The sequence below is a fragment of the Nelumbo lutea genome, chromosome 4 (genome assembly GCF_056320005.1).
Source record: "Nelumbo lutea isolate HS-2025 chromosome 4, American lotus-T2T, whole genome shotgun sequence".
Taxonomy (NCBI): Eukaryota; Viridiplantae; Streptophyta; class Magnoliopsida; order Proteales; family Nelumbonaceae; genus Nelumbo; species Nelumbo lutea.
This window is the reverse complement of record NC_142687.1, coordinates 63,712,660-63,735,521: the sequence shown is the minus strand read 5'-3', so window position 1 is coordinate 63,735,521 and position 22,862 is coordinate 63,712,660. Positions and strand designations below refer to the sequence as shown.

Sequence of the window (22,862 nt, the reverse complement as noted above, 5' to 3'; positions counted from 1 at the left end):
TCTGGCTTCGGGCTTTTTATCAGGGCCAGGCTCGGGCCCAAGTTGTAGGCCCATTGGTTGGGCCGGGCTCGGGCTCCGGCCTAACATTTTTCCGTTAATGAAGAGTAAAAGCCCAGCCCGAGCCCAGCCCGGCCCAGCCCATGAACAGGTCTAATGAGAAGCATAGGCCAAAAGAGGTTATTTGGGAGGCCATAAAGATAAAAGTTGCTCACTAGGTAAAATCACTCCAGCTCTTTCAAATTATCTCAATTACTGATATTGTAAGAGCCTGGAATGAAGTAGCACATAATGCTGAGAAGAAGGAAAGAAAAGTGATGGAATGGAAGCCGCCAGGCCCCAACAAGTTAAAGCTGAACTTTGATGGGAGCTCTATAGGAAACCCAGGTATGGCAGGCATTGGTGGTGTTATCAGAAATTCCTCAAGCAAAGTATTGGCTTTGTACTCAGGACCTTTAGGGGAAGGAGACTCCTTAAAAGCTGAACTGTTAGCCCTGCTGCAAGGGCTAAAGATTGCTGAGCAAGCCGATATTAAGAACTTGGAGATAGAAGGGGACTCAAAAACAGTGAAATCTTGGACCAATTCAAGCAGTAGTGTTCCTTGGAACTACAGACATCCAGTAAGGGAGATAGTAAGCATGGTAAGGGAACTTAATGCCTCATTCACATGGGTCAGGAGAACTTCAAATGGAATGGCTGACTCTCTAGCTAAACAGGGTGTTCAAAGGTAACTTTTTTGGGCTTTAATATAACATTTTCTGTTGAATTGTCTGCACTCTTGCTGATGTAACTCTATTTTAATTATTTTAGTTGAATAAAATTCTCACCATGCTGATCAAAAAAAGTTAAAAATAACTGGGAGTACCTCCTGTTTTGTAGAGCTACCTTTTCATCCCAGTCATTGTCCACAGCGCCATTATACTTACAATAACTTTGTGCTATAGCCTGTTCCTTTCAATTGATAAACACCACAACCACTTACCTAGCAAGGTTGTATTCCTAGGATCAAGTTCCAAATCTCTAGCCCACCCTTCTCCTTGGACTTGCTAAACAACTTCCATTTTACAAAATGATCCTTCTTCTATTCCCCTGGTTCCCATATCCCTCATGTATTTCTCTAACAGCCTGGTCACTTTTACTGGACAAAAAGTGGACAGAAGTTATATGGGTAAATTAGCCATTGTCAATTTATAGAGCTACCCTTCTACCCAAAGAGAGAGATTCCTCCTCCACAGATCCAAACCATAAACACTCCACAATCTGCATCTTCCTAACTGTAGTTAGTATAGGCCAACTCTTAATTGCTACCATGCTTTTATCTAATCAGATGTTGTCTGTGCTTACATGTAGATAGTGGAACCTCAAGGTTATGTCCAAACAAAGATACATAAAAATCACCAACCAAAGAAAGGCCACTAAATGTCAAGAACTATATAAATCTAAGAAAGTAGAGCAGAAGTACACCAAACCTAAGACAGAAGAAAATAATATAAGCTATGAATAAAATTAGAGAACAAACCAATTATTATTGGTTCAACCAAACAAGAAAAAGCAAGTGCTTCAGTAAATTCAAGTATGCTACGTTTATAAACCAAGACTGATTACAAAAGGTGTAAGACTGATTACAAAAGGCTTAAGACTGATTACAAAAGGCTTCTAAGACCTATATAAAAAAAATAAAAATAAAAATAAAGAAAAAAAAACCTCTAGGTAGCCCTAGATGTAGATAAATTTCTCTTTTTATTTCCTAGATTTAAATATGAGAATTACCTTTTTTTTCAAAAACAAATGAGAATTACACTCAGCAAAGCTATTTCTGCATGTTATTTCATCTTCTCTCTTGAACAAAAAGATGCTCAGCTAAATCCTAACAGATTAAATTGGGTGGGTTTAGTCCAGTAAAGATGGATCCAGAACAAAGGAAGTAAAAGCATTCACATATGAAAACGCAACAGATACAAACCCTTTCATCTGCAACCAAGTATATTTTTCCAACTTCATCAGCAGCAGCAGGAAAAACATCAGAAAGAAAACCAGTGACAGATCTGGCAGATAGATATCCTCTAGAGTAATTAGGATCACGTGTTAATTGCAATGTTACCCATCCCTGCAAAAAAAAATGCGGTTTGAATTGAATAATAAAACATTTTGCAGTAAAGGAAGCATAATTGGGATAAGGCTTTGATGACAATGATCAGATGCATAACCATATGCACCAAGAAGATGATGACAACAACAATAAAAAGATATGAAGGGAAAACATAAAATCACTAGGATAGAGGTTGTTTATGACAATCAGGTTATCGATGCACTTTAATGAGAAAAAAACAGCAATCAGCAAGAACAAGCATTATCACATTGATATCAATCTTGAAACAATGGTTTGATCAGTGATCAACTTTGGACCTGGAAAGCCCAACAATTCTTGATGGAAAATGTCTAAAAAAATTTACTAGTAGAAAACTGATAATTCTACTACTGCAATTGTGCTGATTTTTCCTATTCAGATGACAAATGCAGATGAAATTCCAACAAACTTCACTCAAATTTAAATTAGGATAACTTTTTGCATGCAAGTTTTCCTCTGAATACCACTAATTAGTTTAAATTGATAGAACCAATTTTTCATAGATATAGTTGGTGAAAGAAACTCAAGAAACAATTAAAGAAGAAACCTAATAACATCCAATGCAAAGAGCTTTACTTTTGGTTTTCTGATTTTCAGAAAGAAACAAAGAATAAACTGACATTATTTAAAATTAAAATTTTGGCCATAAAGAAACTGCATATAAACAGCCCAAGATATATAATTAGGACTAAAAATCTTGCAAAATATCCTGGTACCAGATGAAATGAAGTTGTACACATATATCTAGTGAACTTGTTATTGTTTACAACTTTCGCAACTCCATGAATAGCCAGATTAGAAACTTATTAAACTACATGTTGTGAAGGGAAAAAACCAATTAATGAGGAGAATATGCTGTTCACTGAAGTTCATCACAATTTATAATTGAAAGCATTTAAAGTTCAGCTCTAATGAGTTATAAATATTGTATAGCAATTTAGAATAGAAATATCAAATTTTAACTTGTCTCAAGTTTCTTTTGAAATGCTGTAAATAATTAAATCTGAGGGAGAAGATTCAAGAACTTCAGAATGGATTACTATTTAAAGGTCCATTTACCTGTTCATGATTAATAAGAGACCTAGATGAAGGGGGCTGAGAGAAACCACTTAAGTGTGCCAGTGCAGCAGCAAGAGCATCTGTTCCTTGTTCTTCAATCAGCCTTTGTGCAGTTGGGACGAAGAACTGTATAGATTGTGGATGAACCCCATTAAGAGTAGCAACAACTTGCTCAGCTGAAGATTCCAAAACCTCGCCAATTGATGGTGGACTAATAAACTCAAACCTACATCCCACATCCCGCTCAAGAGATCTGACAGTTCTCCTCTGGCTACTAGTAAACATAAGAATAGCAGCTCCTTCCTTTCCCGCACGTCCTGTTCGACCAGACCGATGCACAAAAGTTTCTGGATCATTGGGAAGTTCATAATGAATAACCTGTATAAAACATGAAGGCAGCCACATATTTGTCAAAATACAGACACGTGTACTAAATATTGAAAACCAGAACAAGATCCTAACTCCATGATTCCTAACCTACTTATTAGCCTTTAGCAATAAAACAAACAAGATTAAACATGAGTATCCCTTCAGTAACAAACAAAATGAGCCAACTTAGTAACCCTTCAAAAACAATTAACCTCAACAACACTAAGATCATTTATATACCTCAGTCAAGAAGCAAATTTTATAGGACCTTTTTGAAATCACAGAAGAACCTAGGGGAAGTGATAGTCATCAGTTATCAGTTATTTCATAAATTAGACCACCTAATCTCATTAGAATAAGGACCACGGAATCTCATAGTTAAAACAAAGACCAGTTCTCCTAGGGATAACAGTGTCATCAGTCTCTTATACTTTTAGCATAGCATTAAGCAATGTGGGATAGAGAATTACCTATGAACAAACTTACGAATCTTTTTTTTTTTTGATAAATGTACTTACGAACTTACAAATCATTGTGACAAAGGGAAAGAGTATTGTTTCATATATGCAAAAACAAGTGAGAATTTTTAAGGATGAAACTTCTTATATAGTCCCTTGCAAGCAAGACATACATCTAAAATCAATGTAACAACCATTTTGGCATTATTCGAAATAGATAAGCTATGGAAACTATCTTTTTACTTAAGAAATTACAAGATAAACTTAGGGTAGGTGCAATAATAGCTGTAGTGGCTGAATAAAATGTCTTATTGCTTTATCTTTTGGTAAGTCATTAAGTAGGTCGAGAGCTCCTTAATGGCTGAATGAATCATTGGGTTGATTACTATTTCCCTAAATATTTTATTACATGACTATTTGATCTCTAAAAGGCAAAGCAATAAGTAGAATAGGCTGAGATTGAATAGAAAAGACTGGCAAAACAGGATTCGTCTAGCCAACCATAGATAGTTGGGATAAGGCTTGATTGATAATGATGATGATGACGAAAACAACAATGATAATGATAAAGATGAAAAGGCAAAGCAATAAATCGTTCAGTTCAGCCATTTCGTCTGTAACCAAACCAACCCTCGGAGAAAGGAGGAAGATCTCTACATAGTATTATTTTTGGTGAAAAAAATCTCTATATAGTATTTATAAATTTGGAAAGAAACAAATGAAAGCACACTAATGATGTTATCTAGTTGATTTTAGGAAAGAAAAGGGCTTCAAGGAAGTATAAACACATTATTAGGTTATGCATGACAGAACTATAACAAGTATGACAACACTTGATGTTTCCACACACAGTACATTTACACCAAGGATCAGAGCTTAGCTCTTATCTTTTAGCAGTAGTTATTTGAAAAACTAAACTAAGCATTCACAAGAGGAGATCCTAAAGTTCATGCTGTTTGTTGAGACCATAGAAGTGCTAAATGCAAAGCTAGAACTATGGAAATTTATTTAAAATCAGATAGGTCTAAGCTAAACAGGACCAAGTACGACTTCGTGTATAGCAATTTAGTAGAAACAATAATAGTGGTTGCAAGATAAATTGAACCCTCTTCTCTCATTAACATAGGTCCACCAACCAACCTCCTCCTTTTGCAGCCAGCCCACCACAAACATTGAATCATCTTCAATAATCAGCCTCCTGATATTGAGATAATCAATTCCTTTGCTCTTTGTACACCTTTTATCAGAGCCATGATTTCAGACCTCGAGTAATCACCAAAACCAATTGGACCTGAGTAGAACACAATAATTCTTTCTTCCTCATTTTGAAAAATTCCTCCAATGCCTGAACAAAATTCAGCTTGATGAAACCATGAGTAGGTGGGGACCAAGAAGGCCTAATGACACCTTTCGAGGGTGCCGAACCAGCCACTTCCCCCCACTTTCTAAGCAAGCCAATGGTAGAGATATCTTGAAATTTGCTCAAAGGATTTCACCCAATGGACCACTCTAATGGCAATGGTTTCAAAGAGTGCATCTCTTCTCTCCTAAAATGAAAAAACTCTTTGATTCCTTTCTTCCAAAACTGTCCCTAGAGAAGAAAGATTTGGTGAAAGGGGGGAGGGGGGGCTTGAGGAGAAGGGGCCCAGACTCTTCTGTCCAGAGTGGAAGAGGAAAGAAAGACATTCAGATTTCAGAGTTTCTAAGGGCTCTATGGAAATGGAAATAAAAAGGAAGACCTACTTCACATGGCTATAACCAAGGAAACAAAGGCATCTTTATCTTATGTCAATTGGAAAAGACTAAGGTACAAAAGACAAAAAGGTTGAGTTCCCCACCATAAATCAGTACAAAATTTAACACGATATTCGTTACCTACTACAGGTCACAGAAAGGGGAGATTGAGACAATACCATTCCATGGGTAAACCAAGGAGAATCTATTCAGGTTTGTAGAGAACACTGATGTGGAACCCACGGCTGTGGTCCCCACTGTGTTCGTATGGCAGCACAGCATGTATTCTTTGTTAGTTATGCCAGTGTTAGTTGATAGTTATTTCAGTTTGTTGTTACAGCTTGTTATTTCAGCTTTATTCTTATTTATTTGCCATGTAAGCAATAAGGGCAATTCAGCCTTTTTACAATTAGTAAACATATAAATATTAAGAGTGGGTCGGCAGATCAGAACAATTCGACCCTCTCTCTCTCCTTTTCTAAAACCCTTCGTGTGCTTCTGCTTTTCTAACTATTTTCTTCTTTTCTCCTTCTGAAATCTTTTCTTTTACTTTCGGATTCAAGACTGATTGTAGTCTTGATCGACTACTTAGTATCAGAGCAAGGATTAGGGTTTCTCATGTGAGTCTGATCCAGCCAACCACATGAGAGTTGCCTAGGGATGGAAGACTAAGAAGGAGGGTCGGCTGATTCTTGGAGGCTACTGGTAGTGTGCGGCTACTACTAAGAAGATTGTAGAAGGCTAGGAGAGTTCCAGTAGTCAGGAAGAATTAGAAAAGGCTTCGGATCCCCAAGATTAGGGTTTCGCATCAGACAGAAGGCGGAGGCCAGAGATCTTCTTTCACAAAGTAAGTTTTTTGCTTGAGAAGAACCTTGAAAGAACCACCTTGTTCTATTCTGAGAGGTGCGGCTGAAACTTCTTTTCTCTTTAGGGTTATGAGAGAAAACCCTAAAATTCAGAACTGTCGATTGGTTTCAGATCAGATCTGAACTGGGTTCATACAGAATTCTATTTTCCCCTTGTTTGTAGAAGACCTAGGCCGGCTGTTATTAGTTGCTTAGGTGTTGTTTCCTATTACAGTAGCTTCAAAAGTTTTTGATTGCTAATTCTTAACCAAGAATGGCGTTCAAGAATCAGGGGGAAGGTGCTTTTGGGACTAGCAAATCTGGTAATATGTCTGAGAATGCATTTCAGATTACAACTGTGAGGTTTGATGGATCCAATTACTTAGAATGGGCCCAATCGGCCATGATGGCTATTGAGGGTAGAGAAAAACTTAGTTACCTACTGGAAGATGTGAAAGAACCATCTAAGGAGGACCAAATGTATACCAAATGGGTTCGAGAGAACTACTTGGTTATGACATGGCTGTGCAACTCTATGCAGCCACATATCAGCCGAAACTATTTGTGGGCAAAAACAGCCAAGAAAATCCGGGATGTCATGAAAGAGACCTACTCCCAACCCCTTACTGTTGTTAGGGCCTATGAATTGAAGTGTGAGGTTAATAACCTCAAGCAAGGAGAGAAACCAGCATCTGTTTACTTCTCTACTTCAAAATCTTAGTGGCATGAAATTGACCATCTAGAGACACTTAAGTGGGAAACTCAGAATGATGCACAGATTCATAGAAAGCAAGTGGAGACTAATAGGGTTTTTGAATTCCTAACTGGTCTGAATTCTGATTATGATATTGTGAGATAGCAGATACTAACAAGGGACAGTGTGACCTTATCTCAAGCCTACTCATTGGTGCATAGTGAAGAAACAAAGAGAAAGGTTATGATGCAACATCAACCCTTCCCACCAGCCTTGGCAGCAGTTAAACCTAAGTCTGGGGGTGATACAGAAAGGGATATAAAGAAGGAAGATAAGCGGGATCTAGTGTGTGAATATTGCAAGAAACCTAAGCATACTAAAGACACATGTTGGAAGCCGCATCCTCATCTAGTCCCCCAAAACTGAGGAACAAAAGGAGTAATGCCCATATGGTTGTTAATACCGATTCTGCATCCTCATCGGGCACAAAAGGCACGCCTCTAGACTCCTTAGCTGCTGTTCGGGCTGCCCTAACACAGTTGGAAAAGGAAGTTGGGAATTCAGCTCAATCATCTCGGTCATCATCAGCTCCTTCCACATCAGCCTTTGCTCATTCAGGTACTTGGCCTCAGCTTACCATACTTCAGCTCCAGGTAACACTTAACATTGTTGGGTAATAAACTCAGGTGCATCTGACCATATGACTAGCTTGCCATCACTATCCACTACCTATCACTCATCTTCTAGTAGAGATAAAGTGTCCATTGTTGATGGTTCCCTTTTTCCCATTTCTGGCAAGGAAGACACCAAGTTGTCTAATACCATTTCCCTATCCTCAGTTTTGCATGTTCCTAAGCTTGATACTAACTTGCTTTCAGTCAATAGTATTTTTTTTATCAATAACACTTTCATTAACTCGTCAATAGATAATTTACAATAGGAAGACAAACACGCTTATCTTCCAAGAGCAACAAAGAACCTCAAGAAAAGGAAAAAAAGAAAGAAAGAAAACACACTATAGTTACAGCTTAGCCCAAAACAGTTAGTCCCTTTTTGCCCCTTGTTTAGCTAAACCGTCAGCTAGGGAGTTAGCTGATCTTTTAACTCAACGTATCTTAACTTCCATCTCCCGCACCAGCCACTTGAATTTCCTCCTCTCACTATTGTACTTCCATAAGCCATTGTGATCTTTAATCAGCCACCCTATCACCACCTCTAAATCCCCTTCAATTAAGAGTTTCCCGATGTTCAACTCCTTAGCTTTCTGGACTCCTTCCATAACTGCAAAGATCTCAACTCTAAGGGAGTCACCCACTCCAATTGGGCCTGAGAACATGGCAGAAATGACCCCATTTTCATCCCTAAAAACACCCCCAATCCCCAATTGTCCGGGATTTCACCTGCTACACCATCAAAGTTTAGTTTCACGAATCCACCAGGTGGAGGGTTCCAAGCCACACTCATAATTGACTTGGTATGTGTGCAACTTGCAATTTCACCCCACTTCCTCAACATGTCATCCACAGTGTAATCTGTGAAAAGCTCCAAAGATTTCAGCCACTGTACCGCCCTAATAAGAATGAAAGCCCTCAGATCTGCTGCTCCTCTTTGAGCTTTTGAGAATATCCTGGAGTTTTTTTCTTCCCAAAGTGTCCAACATACTGCAGCCCTTAGTCCTCTCCACATTGTCCTTCCCCTTTTTATCCGCCACCTGAAAAAAGAAGGGGAAAAAAGGCCCTACAAGTCTGATGGGGGATTCTAGTAGGTGAAAACCAGTCTCCCCATCCGCTTTACAAAGAACACACCATTGAGGTGACAAACAAGTATTGGGTCTCTTCTTATGGAGTAGATCACCAGTGTTGATTCTTTCCAGATAGGCTTCCCAACAAAAACTACCAACCCTAGGAGGTATTGCTCTGCACCAAACCTCATCAATAGGAAAAGGGGGGAAGGTAGGACTGGTGGACTGACTTAAGACTTTGAAGAAAGAAGCACAAGAAAAGATGTTGTTGGGGGTAGGTGTCCAAATTCTAGAATCCACCCTAGTCGGATCTAAGACAATGTCATCAAGAAGTGCTAAAAGGCTCAAAGTATTGTCAAAGTCTAAGTCCCTAAATCCCTTCTTAGACCCAAGTTCCACCCAATCCCAGAAGTGGAAGAGGACGGGGTGGTGAAAGACGAGATTGGCTCATTTTTCAAATCAAAAAGAACATACAAAGAAGGAAACTGATCCTTTAGAGGGGCACTCCCCACCCAGGTTTGTTTCCAAAAATTTATGGAGTTACCGGAAGTCAAATCATACCTGATATTAGGGGAGAAAACTGGTAGCAGGTCATGAATGGCTTTCCAAGGAGAATTGCTTGTGGTCCTAACTCTGATTCCAGCGTCCCATCCATTATGCTCCAACCCATGTATATTTGCCACTATTCTAGCCCATAGCTTCTCCTTCTCCAAAGGGAATCTCCACAACCACTTTCCCAACAGAGTCATATTCCTTCTCCTAATATTCCCAAGCCCCAAACCACCACAGGTCTTACTCCTACAAACCATCTCCCAACTAACTCTATGATCCCTCTTTTCCTCTCCCGGTTCCCACAAGAAATCTCTCATTATCTTCTCCAAACTATTAGCAACCTTCACTGGGATTTTAAACACAGACAGGAAAAAGATAGGTAAATTAGCAAGTGTGGCCTTAATCAGTGTAATTCTCCCACCAAGAGAGAGGTAGTTCTTTTTCCATGAAACCAGTCTTTTTTCAAACCTTTCCACCATCGGGTTCCAAAAGCTCTTTCTCATGGGATTATCACCTAAAGGCAACCCTAAGTAGTTCAAAGGCCACCCCGAGACTTCACACCCTAGCACTTCAGCACTCTCCCTGATCTCTTCCCTCCTCCAAATTCACCCCCACAACACAGCTTTTCCCAAGGTTAACCTTCAAGTTGGACATTTGCTCAAACAGTTGCATCACCAACTTCAAATTCCTGATTAAACTCACATTACCGCCTTCACAAAATAGAATCGTGTCGTCAGCAAACTGCAAGTGAGTAAGGGGGGTTTCCACCCTCCCAACTCTCCAGCCTCTAATGAGCCCCCTAGAATCTGCTCTGTGAATTAGTTTCCCCAAAACCTCCGCAATTAGAATGAACAAGAAAGGAGAAAGGGGGTCTCCTTGTCTTATACCCCTACTGGATGGAAAGAAATCTACCATTGTCCCATTCACTAGCACTGAGTAATGACAATTCCAGACACAACCCATGATCCACTTACACCATCTAGCCCCAAACCCAAATTTAGTCAAAACTTTCCTCAAGAAGTCCCAGTCCACCAAGTCATAAGCCTTTTCCAAGTCCAACTTACAGACCACTCCCTTCTTCTTATCCCTCCTAAAGTTCTCCACACTCTCATTAGCAATTAAAATCTTATCAGTAATTTGTCTTCCATTCACAAAAGCTCCTTCATAGTGTGCAATGATATCTGGAAAAACCTTCTTCAGCCTCAAAGACAACAGTTTTGCAATGATCTTATACAAGTTATTAACCAAGCTAATTGGCCTAAAATCCCTCAGGTGGGAAGCATCTTTCTTTTTTGGAATTAAGGCAATAAATGTATAATTCACATCCGGATTGGCAATTCCTCTCCAGAAAAAACTCCTCAAACACCCGCAAAATATCATCTTTCAAAATATCCCAACAGTCCTGATAAAAATCCATTGTGAACCCATCATGCCCTGGAGCTTTTGTTCTATCCATAGAAAATACAGCCTCCTTGATCTCTTCTAAACTAAAGCTTCTTTCCAACCTTCTCCTATTCTCCACCCCTACATCTGGCCAATCCAATCCTTCTACCCACACCCTTCTACACACAGGCCTTCTTAGAATAGATTTGACACAGGCCCCGGCAATCTCCTCTTGATGAACTAACTCAACTCCATCTACTACCAACTTAGAGATTAGGTTCTTCCTTCTCCTGTCATCTGCTAGAGAGTGGAAAAACCTAGTGTTTTTGTCCCCCTCTTGCACCCATTTACACCGAGATTTTTGCCTCTAGCTAATTTCCTCCTTGTGCAAGTAGTCCTCTAACTATCTTCTCAAATCTCTCTTGAGCTCATTGTCTTCCTCCAAATTCTCCCCTTTCTTCTTTAGAGTCAAGGCTTTCAATCTTATCCAACAGATCTCCCTTTCTTTCTTCTATCCTCCCAAACTCCACCAAATTCCACTCCTTGATTTTTGCTTTCAAAAATTGAAGTTTCTTATGGAATTTCATCCCCTCCCATTCCACCAATGGGTTACACTCATACCACCACTCCCTCACTTTGTTAGTAAACCCTGGATGGAGTAACCACATATTTTCAAATCTAAAGGTAGGACCTCCACGCTTTCTTTCGTCCTTACATAACACTATGGGCCAGTGATCGGAGGTCACCCTTGGAAGAGCTCTAGAAGCCAAGGTTCCCCATTGATCTTCCCAATCCAGAGAGAACAGGAATCTATCCAGTTTGGAGCAAATGGATCTAGATTGGAGATTTGACCAAGTAAATGTCTTATGGGCTAGGGAGATCTCTTTAAGCTCAAAGTCATCCACAAAGCTGTTAAACTTCCACATGCTTTTTGTCACCCCTGGTTAACCTTATTGGATGACTCCGAGAATCTAATCACATTGAAGTCCCCACCCAAGCACCAGGGCCCATCCCACAACCCTCTAACATCAGCCAATTCCTCCCACAACTCCTTTCTCTTTCTATAGTCATTCGATCCGTAAACATTTGTGAGCACCCACGTAAAATCACCCTCATGCTGCTTAAACTTCATGGAAACCAAGTACTTTCCGATCAACTCCTCCAAGCTTTCAACCACATCCCTCTTCCACATTGTTACAATCCCCTCGGATGCACCCCAAGAAGGAGCAGCCACCCAGCTAATCCCCCTGGCTTTCCAAACACTCTGTGCCCAATTGTTATTAAACTCCATTTCTTAGACTCTTGCAACAGCACAATGTCTAGGTCAAACCACTTTATTACCTCTTTTATTGTCGCTCTCTTCCTTGCACTCCTAATTCCCCTCACATTCCAACTAAGAATCTTCATTCCACTTCTTTTTTAAACCCCTTGCCACCTTCCCCTACTTTCCCCCTTTCCTATCTCCTTTTACCCTAAGCTTCTTGTCTCCTTCTACATCTCTCTTCAATCTTTCTACTTCACTCAATCTCCTCTTCTTTGTTCTGATCTCCTTCTTCCTCATCTGTAATCTTTCTATCAACACATTCAAATCTTCCAACCTACAGCCCAACTTCTCTACAAATTCTGCTAACATGTCTTCTTTCATCGAGTCCTCCACCCCTACCCTTCCTACAGAAACCCCTCCAACTCTACCCATCTGCCCGTTCTTCCTCTCCCCTGGTCCCACCTCTGATCTTTCCTCTCCATCCATCCTCCCTCTCCTGATATCTCCCTCCTTCCATGTTCCTTTCCCTCCATCTCTACCCTCAATCCCTTCCCTCCTCTCCACTAACCCCTTCCCTCTTCCTTCCTCCCCTTCCCTCCTCTCCACTAACCCCTTCCCTCTTCCTTCCTCCCCTTCCCTCCTCCAAATCAACTTTCCTTCCACTTCCTTAAACACTCTTTCAATGATTTCCCACACTTTTTCACTCCTAAACCTTCCTTCCCACACCTTCCCACTTTCCTTCCTTCCCCTCTCCCCCTCCTCGAAGAGCCCGCCTTCTAGCACGGATGCATATTCATGGGCTACAGGACATGGAACAGGAACGGAATCTGGAACCAAAGACACAGGAGACACATTAGTAGCACAAACCGAATTCACTTGGTTACCTGGGATTGATGGACAAGCTAGAAAAAGACTGCTCCCGGCCTCTCTCTCTCTTGTTCCAGAGGTTGGTAAACATCTGTCCCCCTTAGTTGGTTGGGAAGTACTTATGTCCTTTGGTCAACCTGGTGATCTTTCCACTCTACCCCTGGTTCACCCTTAGGTGTGTTGCTACTCTGCTACATGTTCTCTCGGTTTACCCCTTCTGATAATCCTTGCACACTTTGTAACCTTGGGAATGAGTTGACCCGATTGCAATCTACACCCTAAGATAAGCTTGCAATATTTCACCCATCCAAGTCACCTCCAGCACAACTACCTTCATCGCTTACACTGCCCACGCTAGTACCATCAGCAAAAGGGTCCTCCGCTTCTTCATCTCCTTCACTGCACTGCGCCCAGCCTTCATCCTTCTCTTCTCTCTCATCAGTTCTTTCCCTAGCGAATCTTGGATTCGGCCTTTCTGAGGAGCGTCACAGTGGGCTATGCTCCTCCAAACTTCGCCGGGAAACCCACTGCAACTCTGGTTTTTTCTCCAACTTCCGCTACTGTACACAAGCCCCCCCTTTCTCGCGACTTGGGACGATGATAGACCATTAACATTGTCTATCAGCACCCCAAAAGAAACCCCTTTGCCCCGACCCACGTGATATTCCTTCAAATGGATCCCCCTTTCGGTGTTACACCCACCTGACCCGCCCGCGGACTAGACCTTTCGGCTTCCCAACCCATCCTGCCTTTTCGCCACGTCAACAATGGAAGAGTAGCCCGCCATTAAGTTGTTTAATTCAAACCTATTTGAAATATTTTCCTTAAAAAGGTTTCTTGTCGTTTGGTTTTCCCCAACCGGCTCAGTAACCCCAAAAAAACCTTTCACCTGCTCCACTTTTCAGCTCCCAACCTATGCCCTCCACGTGTCCACCACCCAACCAGCTCATCATCCTCTACCTTAGGAACACCTCCCCACCACGACCGTTCAACCTCAAAGGCCACCCACACCTTGTACCAGGCTTCATTCGAGCAGATTTCAATGACCCTCGACAGGTTCTCATGCCTTACACCTGTTAGACAGTTTGAATGCCCTTAGTTTCAATCAAAATTGATGTACTTTATGAGTTTATTGTAAATGAATGAAAGTGCATATTTGATTCATGTTCCCTTTGTATGTTTCTGTGTAATACCCTTAAACTGGACACTTAATGAGACTCGTGTTAGTTTAGAATGTTCACAGCCAGTGGGTCGGTCTGGGGAGACCTATCCTGACAAGGCTGACACTGTGGTGCCACCAAGTCAGTTGGGGTGGCCTGTCTCAGCTGCCAGGGTGAGACCCTAGGCACATATAGTGTAAGATTAATTGAATCTTTGAACTGGACCAGATTTCTGGTATTGCCCTGGACCTTGGAGATTGATGGGCAAAACTGGAAAGTTACACCCGACCCCTAGACTCGATTATGATACTGCACTAGGTGTCGAATTAGATTGTCTTTGATATACCAATCAGTGAGATCCTTAGCGGGGGTCAAAACCTGGGTATGTTGGGGCAGTCTGAGAACTCATCTGAGTGGGTAATCATAGTGACAAGATCAGCCCCTTTGTCGGACAAAGGTAATGATCGGAGATGCACTCTCAGTGATGGAAACCAAGACTGCCAACAGCCGATTTCAATCGTTGAGATTTGTTTTTGCAAAATATATTTTATATGAGATATAAAAGTATATATATTATGGTTTCGAAATGATTTGCAAAAGGCTTTAATTCCCGGGATCCATATAAGCAGAGAGTGCAACACTGTTCCTTGCAGCCGAGGGAGAGGTCCTCTCTTGTTGGGCAGTGTGTGATCATTATGGGCTGAGAGGTTAAGTGTAAGACCATTGAGGATAATACCTGATGGGCTAATCTTGCATCTGCCCACAGTCATTGGGTGTTACAAGGTGGCTTGGCCCAAGGACCACTTAGGGTAAATGTTGGGCCCATAGAGCCCATGAGATGGGTTTCAGGGGGTGCACTGTCCATAACAGTGTATTCGGCCAGGCCTTGTAACAAAGGTTGGGCCGAACCCATGTGGCTGATGTGTAGAACAATGTTTGGGTCCCACGCCATACAAGGAAGCCCAATTGAGCAACAGTTTGGAAGGCTAAGTGAATACATAACCTTAAATGGGCCTTAAGCCCATTTCGAACTGGGCTGATTTGATTAGTCACTTAAATGGGCGAATTCTGAGATGGATCAGCTGATAGGATTGGGCCCAGACCCTATTCACTTGGAGAGTCCAAGATGCCTCCTAATTAGATTAGGAGATGACTAATATAATTTGCAGATAAGATAAGGGTTATCCCTTATCACTTAAAGGGACTTCTTATCCAAATATGATTTGGATTAGCAACTCCTAATGGGATTAGGAGCTGATCCCTTTAAGATTATAAAAGGAGGAGGAGGTGGCAGTCTTTAGACATGCAAACGATCACACTCTTGTCTTCAGATCTGAAATCACAAGAAGAGAGAATTCTGCACCCTGCGAATACTCTCTTGTCGCCTCCTTCCTGCAGCCGCCACCTCCAACAGTTCGATCTCCAGTTCTTGGGAGAAATCAAGATCTGATCTTGATACCAATCTTTTGGAGAAAAGATTGATTGGAGTTGTATTCACAAGCCATCCAGTTGGTTCTTGCGAAGGGTCAAGTTCTTTTGGAAGAACACTGTTGATTCTGCTCCACCCTACACTGCACCATCTTTAGTGGAAGCAGATTTTGGATCCTTCCTTGGGCGTGAACACCTCCATTGGGAGATACTGTTTCTCCGTATCAGGTATAATCCCTTCCTACTCCTTTTGGTTCAGATCTGGTTCAGTTTATGGTTCAAGAATGATCCTTGAAAATATGATTTCTAAATAGGGAATGTGATTCCCAATTGAAGGGAGAGAAAAAAAATTTGAAATTCGCCCCTTATTCCGCAATCTTTGGGTGTCCATCTAATGGATATCCTATCCCTTCAACACCAGCAACCTGTAACTCCACGGCACCCAGATTTCGTTTATCAGCTTTCACCAAGATGCCTCCAAGACATTGCACGATGTGCACAAGAACAGAGTTCCACCAAAGGTGAAATGGAAGGCCTACAAGCTTCAACCGGACACACCCATCTTGGACTTCGACTTCATTATTGGACTCCAGTTCTGAACCTGTATCAGAACTCCATCCACCACTACTGCTTTAAAACTTAGCTCCTAGTCGCCTACATCAAGCACGGCTATAGTCTCTACAAAAGGAAACAACATAGCTTCACTCCCAAATCCTAACTCCCCTGCCACTGTACACAGAACCCTTCTCCAATCTATCACTCCTCTATCAGCCACTAGCACCCTTCTTTTCTTCCGCTCATCCTTCCCTGCTCCTACCGATAATCTTCGAAGACTAGAATTACTCAGTGCAGAGGGTGGAGAGCCTCTTGAAGACAAAGCTATGTTCCAACGGTTGGTTGGAAAACTCCTCTATCTTTGTCTCACACGACTAGACATCAGTTTTGCAGTCAGCATTGTCAGTCAATACATGCATTCTCCTAGAACTACTCACCTCCTTGCAGTTGAGAGAATATTAGCATACTTGAAGAGATGTCCAGGTAGAGGTATAATATTCAAGAATAATGATCACATGAAGATAGAGGTCTATATAGATGTTGATTGGGCTGGGAGTGCTGATAACAGGAGGTCTACCTCTAGATATTGTGCCTTTGTAGGAAGTAACCTTGTCTCCTGGAGGAGTAAAAAACAAAGTGTTGTTTCTCGTTCTAGTGTTGAAGCTGAATATAGATCGATGGCTAATGGTGTGGCTGAAATCCTATGGCTGAAGTCATTACTTGAAGAGTTGGGTATTGATTATGAGAAGCCCTTAATGATGTATTGTGATAATCAGGCTGCTATTAATATAGCTCACAATCCGGTACAGCATGACAGAACTAAGCATATCGAAGTCGATTGACATTTTGTTAGAGAAAGGGTTTCATCTCAAGAAGTGTGTCTCCCGTATATCACCTCATGCAGCTCGCAAATCTTCTCACCAAGTCTGTTCCAAGGAAGAAGTTAGAGGCAGACCTATGCAAGTTGGGAATGACAAATATCTATTCCCAACTTGAGGGGGAGTGTAGAGAACATTCATGTGGACCCACAGCTGTGGTCCCCACTGTGTTTGTAAGGCAGCATAGCATGTATTCTTTGTTAGTTATGTCAGTGTTAGTTGGTAGTTATTTCAGTTTGTTGTTACAGTTTGTTATTTCAGCTTTTTTCTTATTTATTTTCCATGTATGCAATAAGGGCAATTTAGCCTTTTTACAATTAGTAAACATATAAATATTAAGAGTGGGTCCGCAGATCAGAACAATTCGACCCTCTCTCTCTCTTTTCTAAAACCCTTCGTGTGCTTCTGCTTTTCTCCCTCTTTTCTTCTTTTCTCCTTCTGAAATCTTTTCTTTTACTTTCGGATTCAAGACTCTGACTGTAGTCTTGATCGACCACTAGGTTCAAGTTGTTGTCCCATCTATTTTTGTTCCTCTGTTGGCTTCAGGAACCCCTTCTTTTTTTAGAAGCAACTTAATGAAGGTAGAATTGTTAATGATGTTGATTTTAGCAGCATTATAGAAGTCTTTGAACACCTCCATAAGATTTAATGATATCCCAGCATTCATGAAAGAAATCCAAAGAAAATCCATCTTGGCCAGATGCCTTGTCTTCATTTAAGGAAAAAAAAAAAAAAAAAACAGCCTCCTTTATCTCCATTTCACTGAACTCCACTTCCAATCCAGTTATTTTGTTATCTAACAATTTGGCCCATTCCATCTCTCAAGGAAAGGTCTCCAGCTTCTCTTGGAAGAGTAGAGGAAATTTAAGACTTTGAGAATTTCAGTCTTTATGACAATCCTGATCATCAACTTCTACCTCATCATCCAGTTTTTATCATTAGCAAACTTATGATAGATACAGGTGTTGTTATCTCCTTCTTTGATCCACTGAATTCTAGATCTGTCTCCAGTAGACTTCTGCCCTCCAAATTCGTTGTCCCCACTCAGCCCTAGCAGCTTCCCTTTTCTTTAAGTCATCTTGGTCAAGCTGACCCTCTTTCTCTTTAGCATCCAACTGGGCAATTTTTTCAAAAAATTCTGTCTTTTCCACACTCACAGATCCTAAACTTTGCTTTACTCCAATCCTATTAACCCCTTGTTTAGCCATTGTATCAACCAAACCATTTGTCGATCTATGAAACCAAAAATAGGTGGCTATAATTCCCAAGCCACGCATCTTATTTCCCCTTGTATTGCCACAAAAACTTAATATAATTTCTTAGCCAGCCCACTATCACTCTGGGATCCCTTTCTACCACTAATGTTCTAAGGTTAAGAAATCTGCCCAATTTCAATCCATATAGCACTGCTAACACTTCAGTCTTTGTGGAATCACCAACCTCTAAAATAGTACCATGGTTATCTGTGTATAGTCCACCTATGCTTGGTCAGTCTCTCTTCTACCACATTCCTTAATATTTCAAAGACTTACTAAGAAAAAGACCATTCCAGCAATCTAGAGTCTACACACAAAGAAGTCTAATAAAAAAACTTCAACATCATGTAACATCATACCCTTAATCAACAGTGAATCTGGACATACGGATAAATATATGTACGTATATATTTGTAAGAATAAAGTGATAAACCATAAATTGTGATACCAAACTAATGCAAGATGAACCTGCAAAATAAGAAAAAAAAGAATGAAATAACCCAAGAATCAGCACCAAGGCTTATTTAAAAATCAGCATCTAGGGAAACTATTAGGAATCATCACCTAATAAATTCATGGATGAGTGTGCACCATTAAGAAAGTTTGGCATTGAGACCAAATAAAGCAAAGGCAAAAGCAAATATTTTCATCTCTTTCACTGCAATAATATCGCATTATATAGAGTTGTTTCCCTAATTTCTAACCAATGTTTTCAAAATCGTATGATATACGATTCAAATTGAATCGGGGTTAAAATGATGCAAATCATATATATAAATCGAATCGTACAATTTGTAAGCAAATTGCTAGTGTAAATCATAAATCGTGATTCTTGGACGATTCATACGATTAGAGTTTGAAAGCTTAACTTAAGATTAAATGACCACTTAACCCTCTTCCTTTTTAAAGTTTCTCTTTTACATAGAGGGGAAAATTCGTCATTTTAGTTATAAAACATAGAATATCCACTTTGGTAGATCAAACATGACTTACAATTGAAGGAAAAGACTTGGCAGGAAACTGGAAGAGAAAAAACCATCCTCCATTGTTTCGGTGAAGCTCCAAACCTCCTCTACTTGTCTGCATTGAAAGGTGAGTTTTTTTTTTTGATTTCTACTGTTTTTATATTATCTGTGCATGGTTTGTATTGATTTCTTCTTCTTTCTTTCTTTCTTTCTTCTTCCTCCTTTCTTCTTGTCTTCTTTCTTCTTTATTTCAGTTGGTTTTTTTGCATGAAAACAGGGGCTCCGTCCTATTTATTTCATTCGGTGTTTTGGCATAAAAACAGGGGCTCCACCCCATTTGTTTCAATCATTTTTTGGCATGAAAACAGGGGTTCCGTCCCATGTTTTTCATTCATTTTTGCATGACTTTGCTTGTGCAAAGTCATTTTTTCTTTTCTTTTTTTTTTTTTTGAGAGAGAGATTTAGGTATATTTTAGAGTTTTAACAGAGTTTGAAAAAATAAGAAAAAAATTTTACGATTTATGATACAATTCACGATACGATTTGACTCAAACCCCTTTACGGCTTACCATACGATTACGATTTTCAGAACACTGGTTCTAACTCATAGTGAACAAATGTTAAAACTAACAAAAAGTCCTATAAGTTATCCAAAAAGTTCACTTTTTTTACCAAGTTTGACATTACTAGAATCCTGCACACAGTTGTTGGCTATCTGTAAATTGGTATAACTTGCTCAATTCATTACCGATCAAATAAAAAACTTGTTCAACCCATGCCCTTCACAATTGAGTGAATTTTGACACTCCAAATTTAAGATAAAATAGATCGACGAATTTAAGATGTTGTTTAACATGAAGTTTAAACAATTAACTCATCTTCGTATTTGAATTTGAGATATTGTGCATCCTTCAACACAATGCCAATAGTCTAAGATTTTGACTAGGGTTTAAGTCATTGCTCATTAACAAAACCCACAGAAAATGGAAGAATGATTTACGAACAAATTTTGCATGCAGCCCACTTTGCCTTAGCAATGGGATTCATACATCTCCTCTTGTGGGAGAATAAGTATGATCCAACTTCTCCTGAACACAATTTGCTTCATTGATAGGATTCATTCTCTTCACAGAAGAAAGGTTATGAAGTAGCAATACAAAATCCTAATATTTAAGAATAAATACAGTTGTTATTGACTTACCAAATCAACATTGGGGATGTCAAGCCCACGAGCTGCAACATCTGTGGCAACAAGCACGGTGAATTTCCCCTGTCGAAACCCATTCAATGTTCTCTCTCTCTGATGTTGAGATATATCACCATGTAGTGCCTCTGATGCAACACTATTAGTTAAGGCCATTGACACCTCATCGGCATCCCGTTTTGTTTGTGTGAAAACAATAGTCTTCCCACCTTTTGCATATACCTGAAATTAATAAAACATGAAAAAAAAAACAATTTTAACTGGAATATATATAAACATATATATGGGAATGGAATTGCTAGTCAGATGTTTAATAAGCTTCCCTAAAGAAGGTGATTAATAACCTTCTTCAGATGGTATGCAAGTGGAATTTCAAAGGATCCCAAGATCGGCTAAACAGCCTGGTAGATTAACTAGCAAAACAGGGGGTGCACAGGGAAATCTGTTTCTGGGCTCAGATGTAACTTCAAAAGTAAAGTCGGGTGGTTTTGTAATGTTTAAACTCTCAGGGGTAACCGAGGCTACCCTTGGTGTAACTTTAATTCTGCTTTTAATAAATTCTATGTTATTCATCAAAAAAAAAAGGCTTCCCTAAAAAACTTAGGAATCTTCTACATGACAATCTACAGGAGCATCCACGTTTAGTTTTAAGAATAAAGGTGATGCAGAAAAGGTGACTGAATGAGAGAAAAGGGGCTTTTGCTGTTTCTGAAGTTGAGATTAGACAAGGGCCACCAGCAATGGGACAAATCAAAATCTCAAAGAGGAGATTGTTCATGTGGATCAATGTTCTGGCATACAGCTACATGATTGGAGCACTCAAGCACTCAAATCAATTGGGAATGCTTGTGGTAAATTCAGGAATTTCGATTTTCGCATCTGACTATGATATCAGATCTATTTGCAAGAATTCTTGTTGAAACAAGGGATGTTAAATTGATCCGACGAATGTTAACCTATTCTATGCAGGTGAATCATTTGAATTGCGAATAGTGATAGAGGGGATTGACCTAACTTTTGCATTGTTAATTGCTTTAGTTGAAGCCAAAAGGAAGTTGGAGGCTCAGGAGAGTAAGGATAGGGAAGTTCTGTGCAAAGCAGATGAACCATTCAGTGGGGAGCAGAATAAGCATAGGGAGATACTAGACCCCAATACAACTGATGTACTTGTCCCCCTTTTTTCTGTCCCCATTAGCAAACATCCTCAACCACTTAAAAGACATATCTATCCATCCATCTATAATATAAAAAACCAAAAAATGGAAAACCAAATTTATCAATTAATGGCCTGTTAATCAACTGATTCAATTCAATTTCGGTTTCACATTTTACAAAAACCAAAGGTTCCAGTTCGGTTTCAAATATGTGCACACAGTTCGGTTAACGGGGAACCATGAACACCCCTATCTAATGCCTCTTTCACAACATACCGGTATAGCATATCTAGTATTTTATAAGATTTTGCATTCCAAGGAGGTACCCATGGTTTTGAAACTCATATTATCATTTCCCTCCTTGTGTATCAAATGTTTTCAAGACTCTACTAGCTTTCATAGTCATATCTGGTCCAATCATCCACAAGGAGTCTTCTCCCTTTCCTATTAATTCTCAACCCTTATAACAAGCCCCTCTCAACCATTGTTGTCAATGTGGTGAAACAAATGATTAGTCATCTTGGCCTCTTAAGGTGGGTATTGATGTTATAGGTGGGGGCATTTTAAATTTTGAATTGTTGTAGGTATGCAGTGGAACTTAGAATTCTGAGGTGGAGTGCAGTACAGTTTTTACTTAAATTTAAGATGTTGATGCTATCCCATAAATAAGTTATCTATCTATCTATCTATCATATACATACTCTATCATAAATGATTGTAGCAACATTATGCATATAAAAACTAAAAAGATACACCATATTACTTCAAGTTTGTTTCTATTCTATATATCATAAATACTTGAAGCAACAGTGTGCATATAAAAACTAAAAAGATAATCATATTACTACAAGTAATTAGAAATAAATATGTACAAATAAAACCTTCAAATAACTGACTAGTTAGTGATACAGACTAGGGATGTCGACAGGTTGGGTTTGGTACAGGTTTGCCTCGACCCTAACCCAACCTTCTAATGTTCCTACCCGAACCTGACCCAACCTAACTCAGAAACATGCCATTTCCGAGCCTGACCTAACCCTATAGGGTTGAATCCAATACCAACCAGACTGAACCTGAAGTCTTTCAATTGTATTTTTTATGACACATTTTGAAAATCAAAAAGCCATTTACTTAAGTTGAAATTAGGTTTATAGATTCTAAGGTGTCACTT

General features: G+C 39.9%; 1 protein-coding gene across 1 annotated transcript in view; it reads right to left on the bottom strand.

Annotated features, from left to right (window-relative positions):
* EMB1138 (DEAD box RNA helicase (RH3)) overlaps positions 1-22,862 on the bottom strand; it is a 58,885-nt gene that overhangs the window by 24,201 nt on the left and 11,822 nt on the right. The window contains exons 5-7 of the mRNA XM_088984106.1: positions 20,535-20,759; positions 3,185-3,562; positions 1,961-2,104 (exon numbers count right to left, since the gene is read on the bottom strand). Of these exons, the coding sequence (XP_088840232.1) occupies positions 1,961-2,104; positions 3,185-3,562; positions 20,535-20,759 (747 nt within the window). The remainder of the gene's footprint in view (positions 1-1,960; positions 2,105-3,184; positions 3,563-20,534; positions 20,760-22,862) is intronic.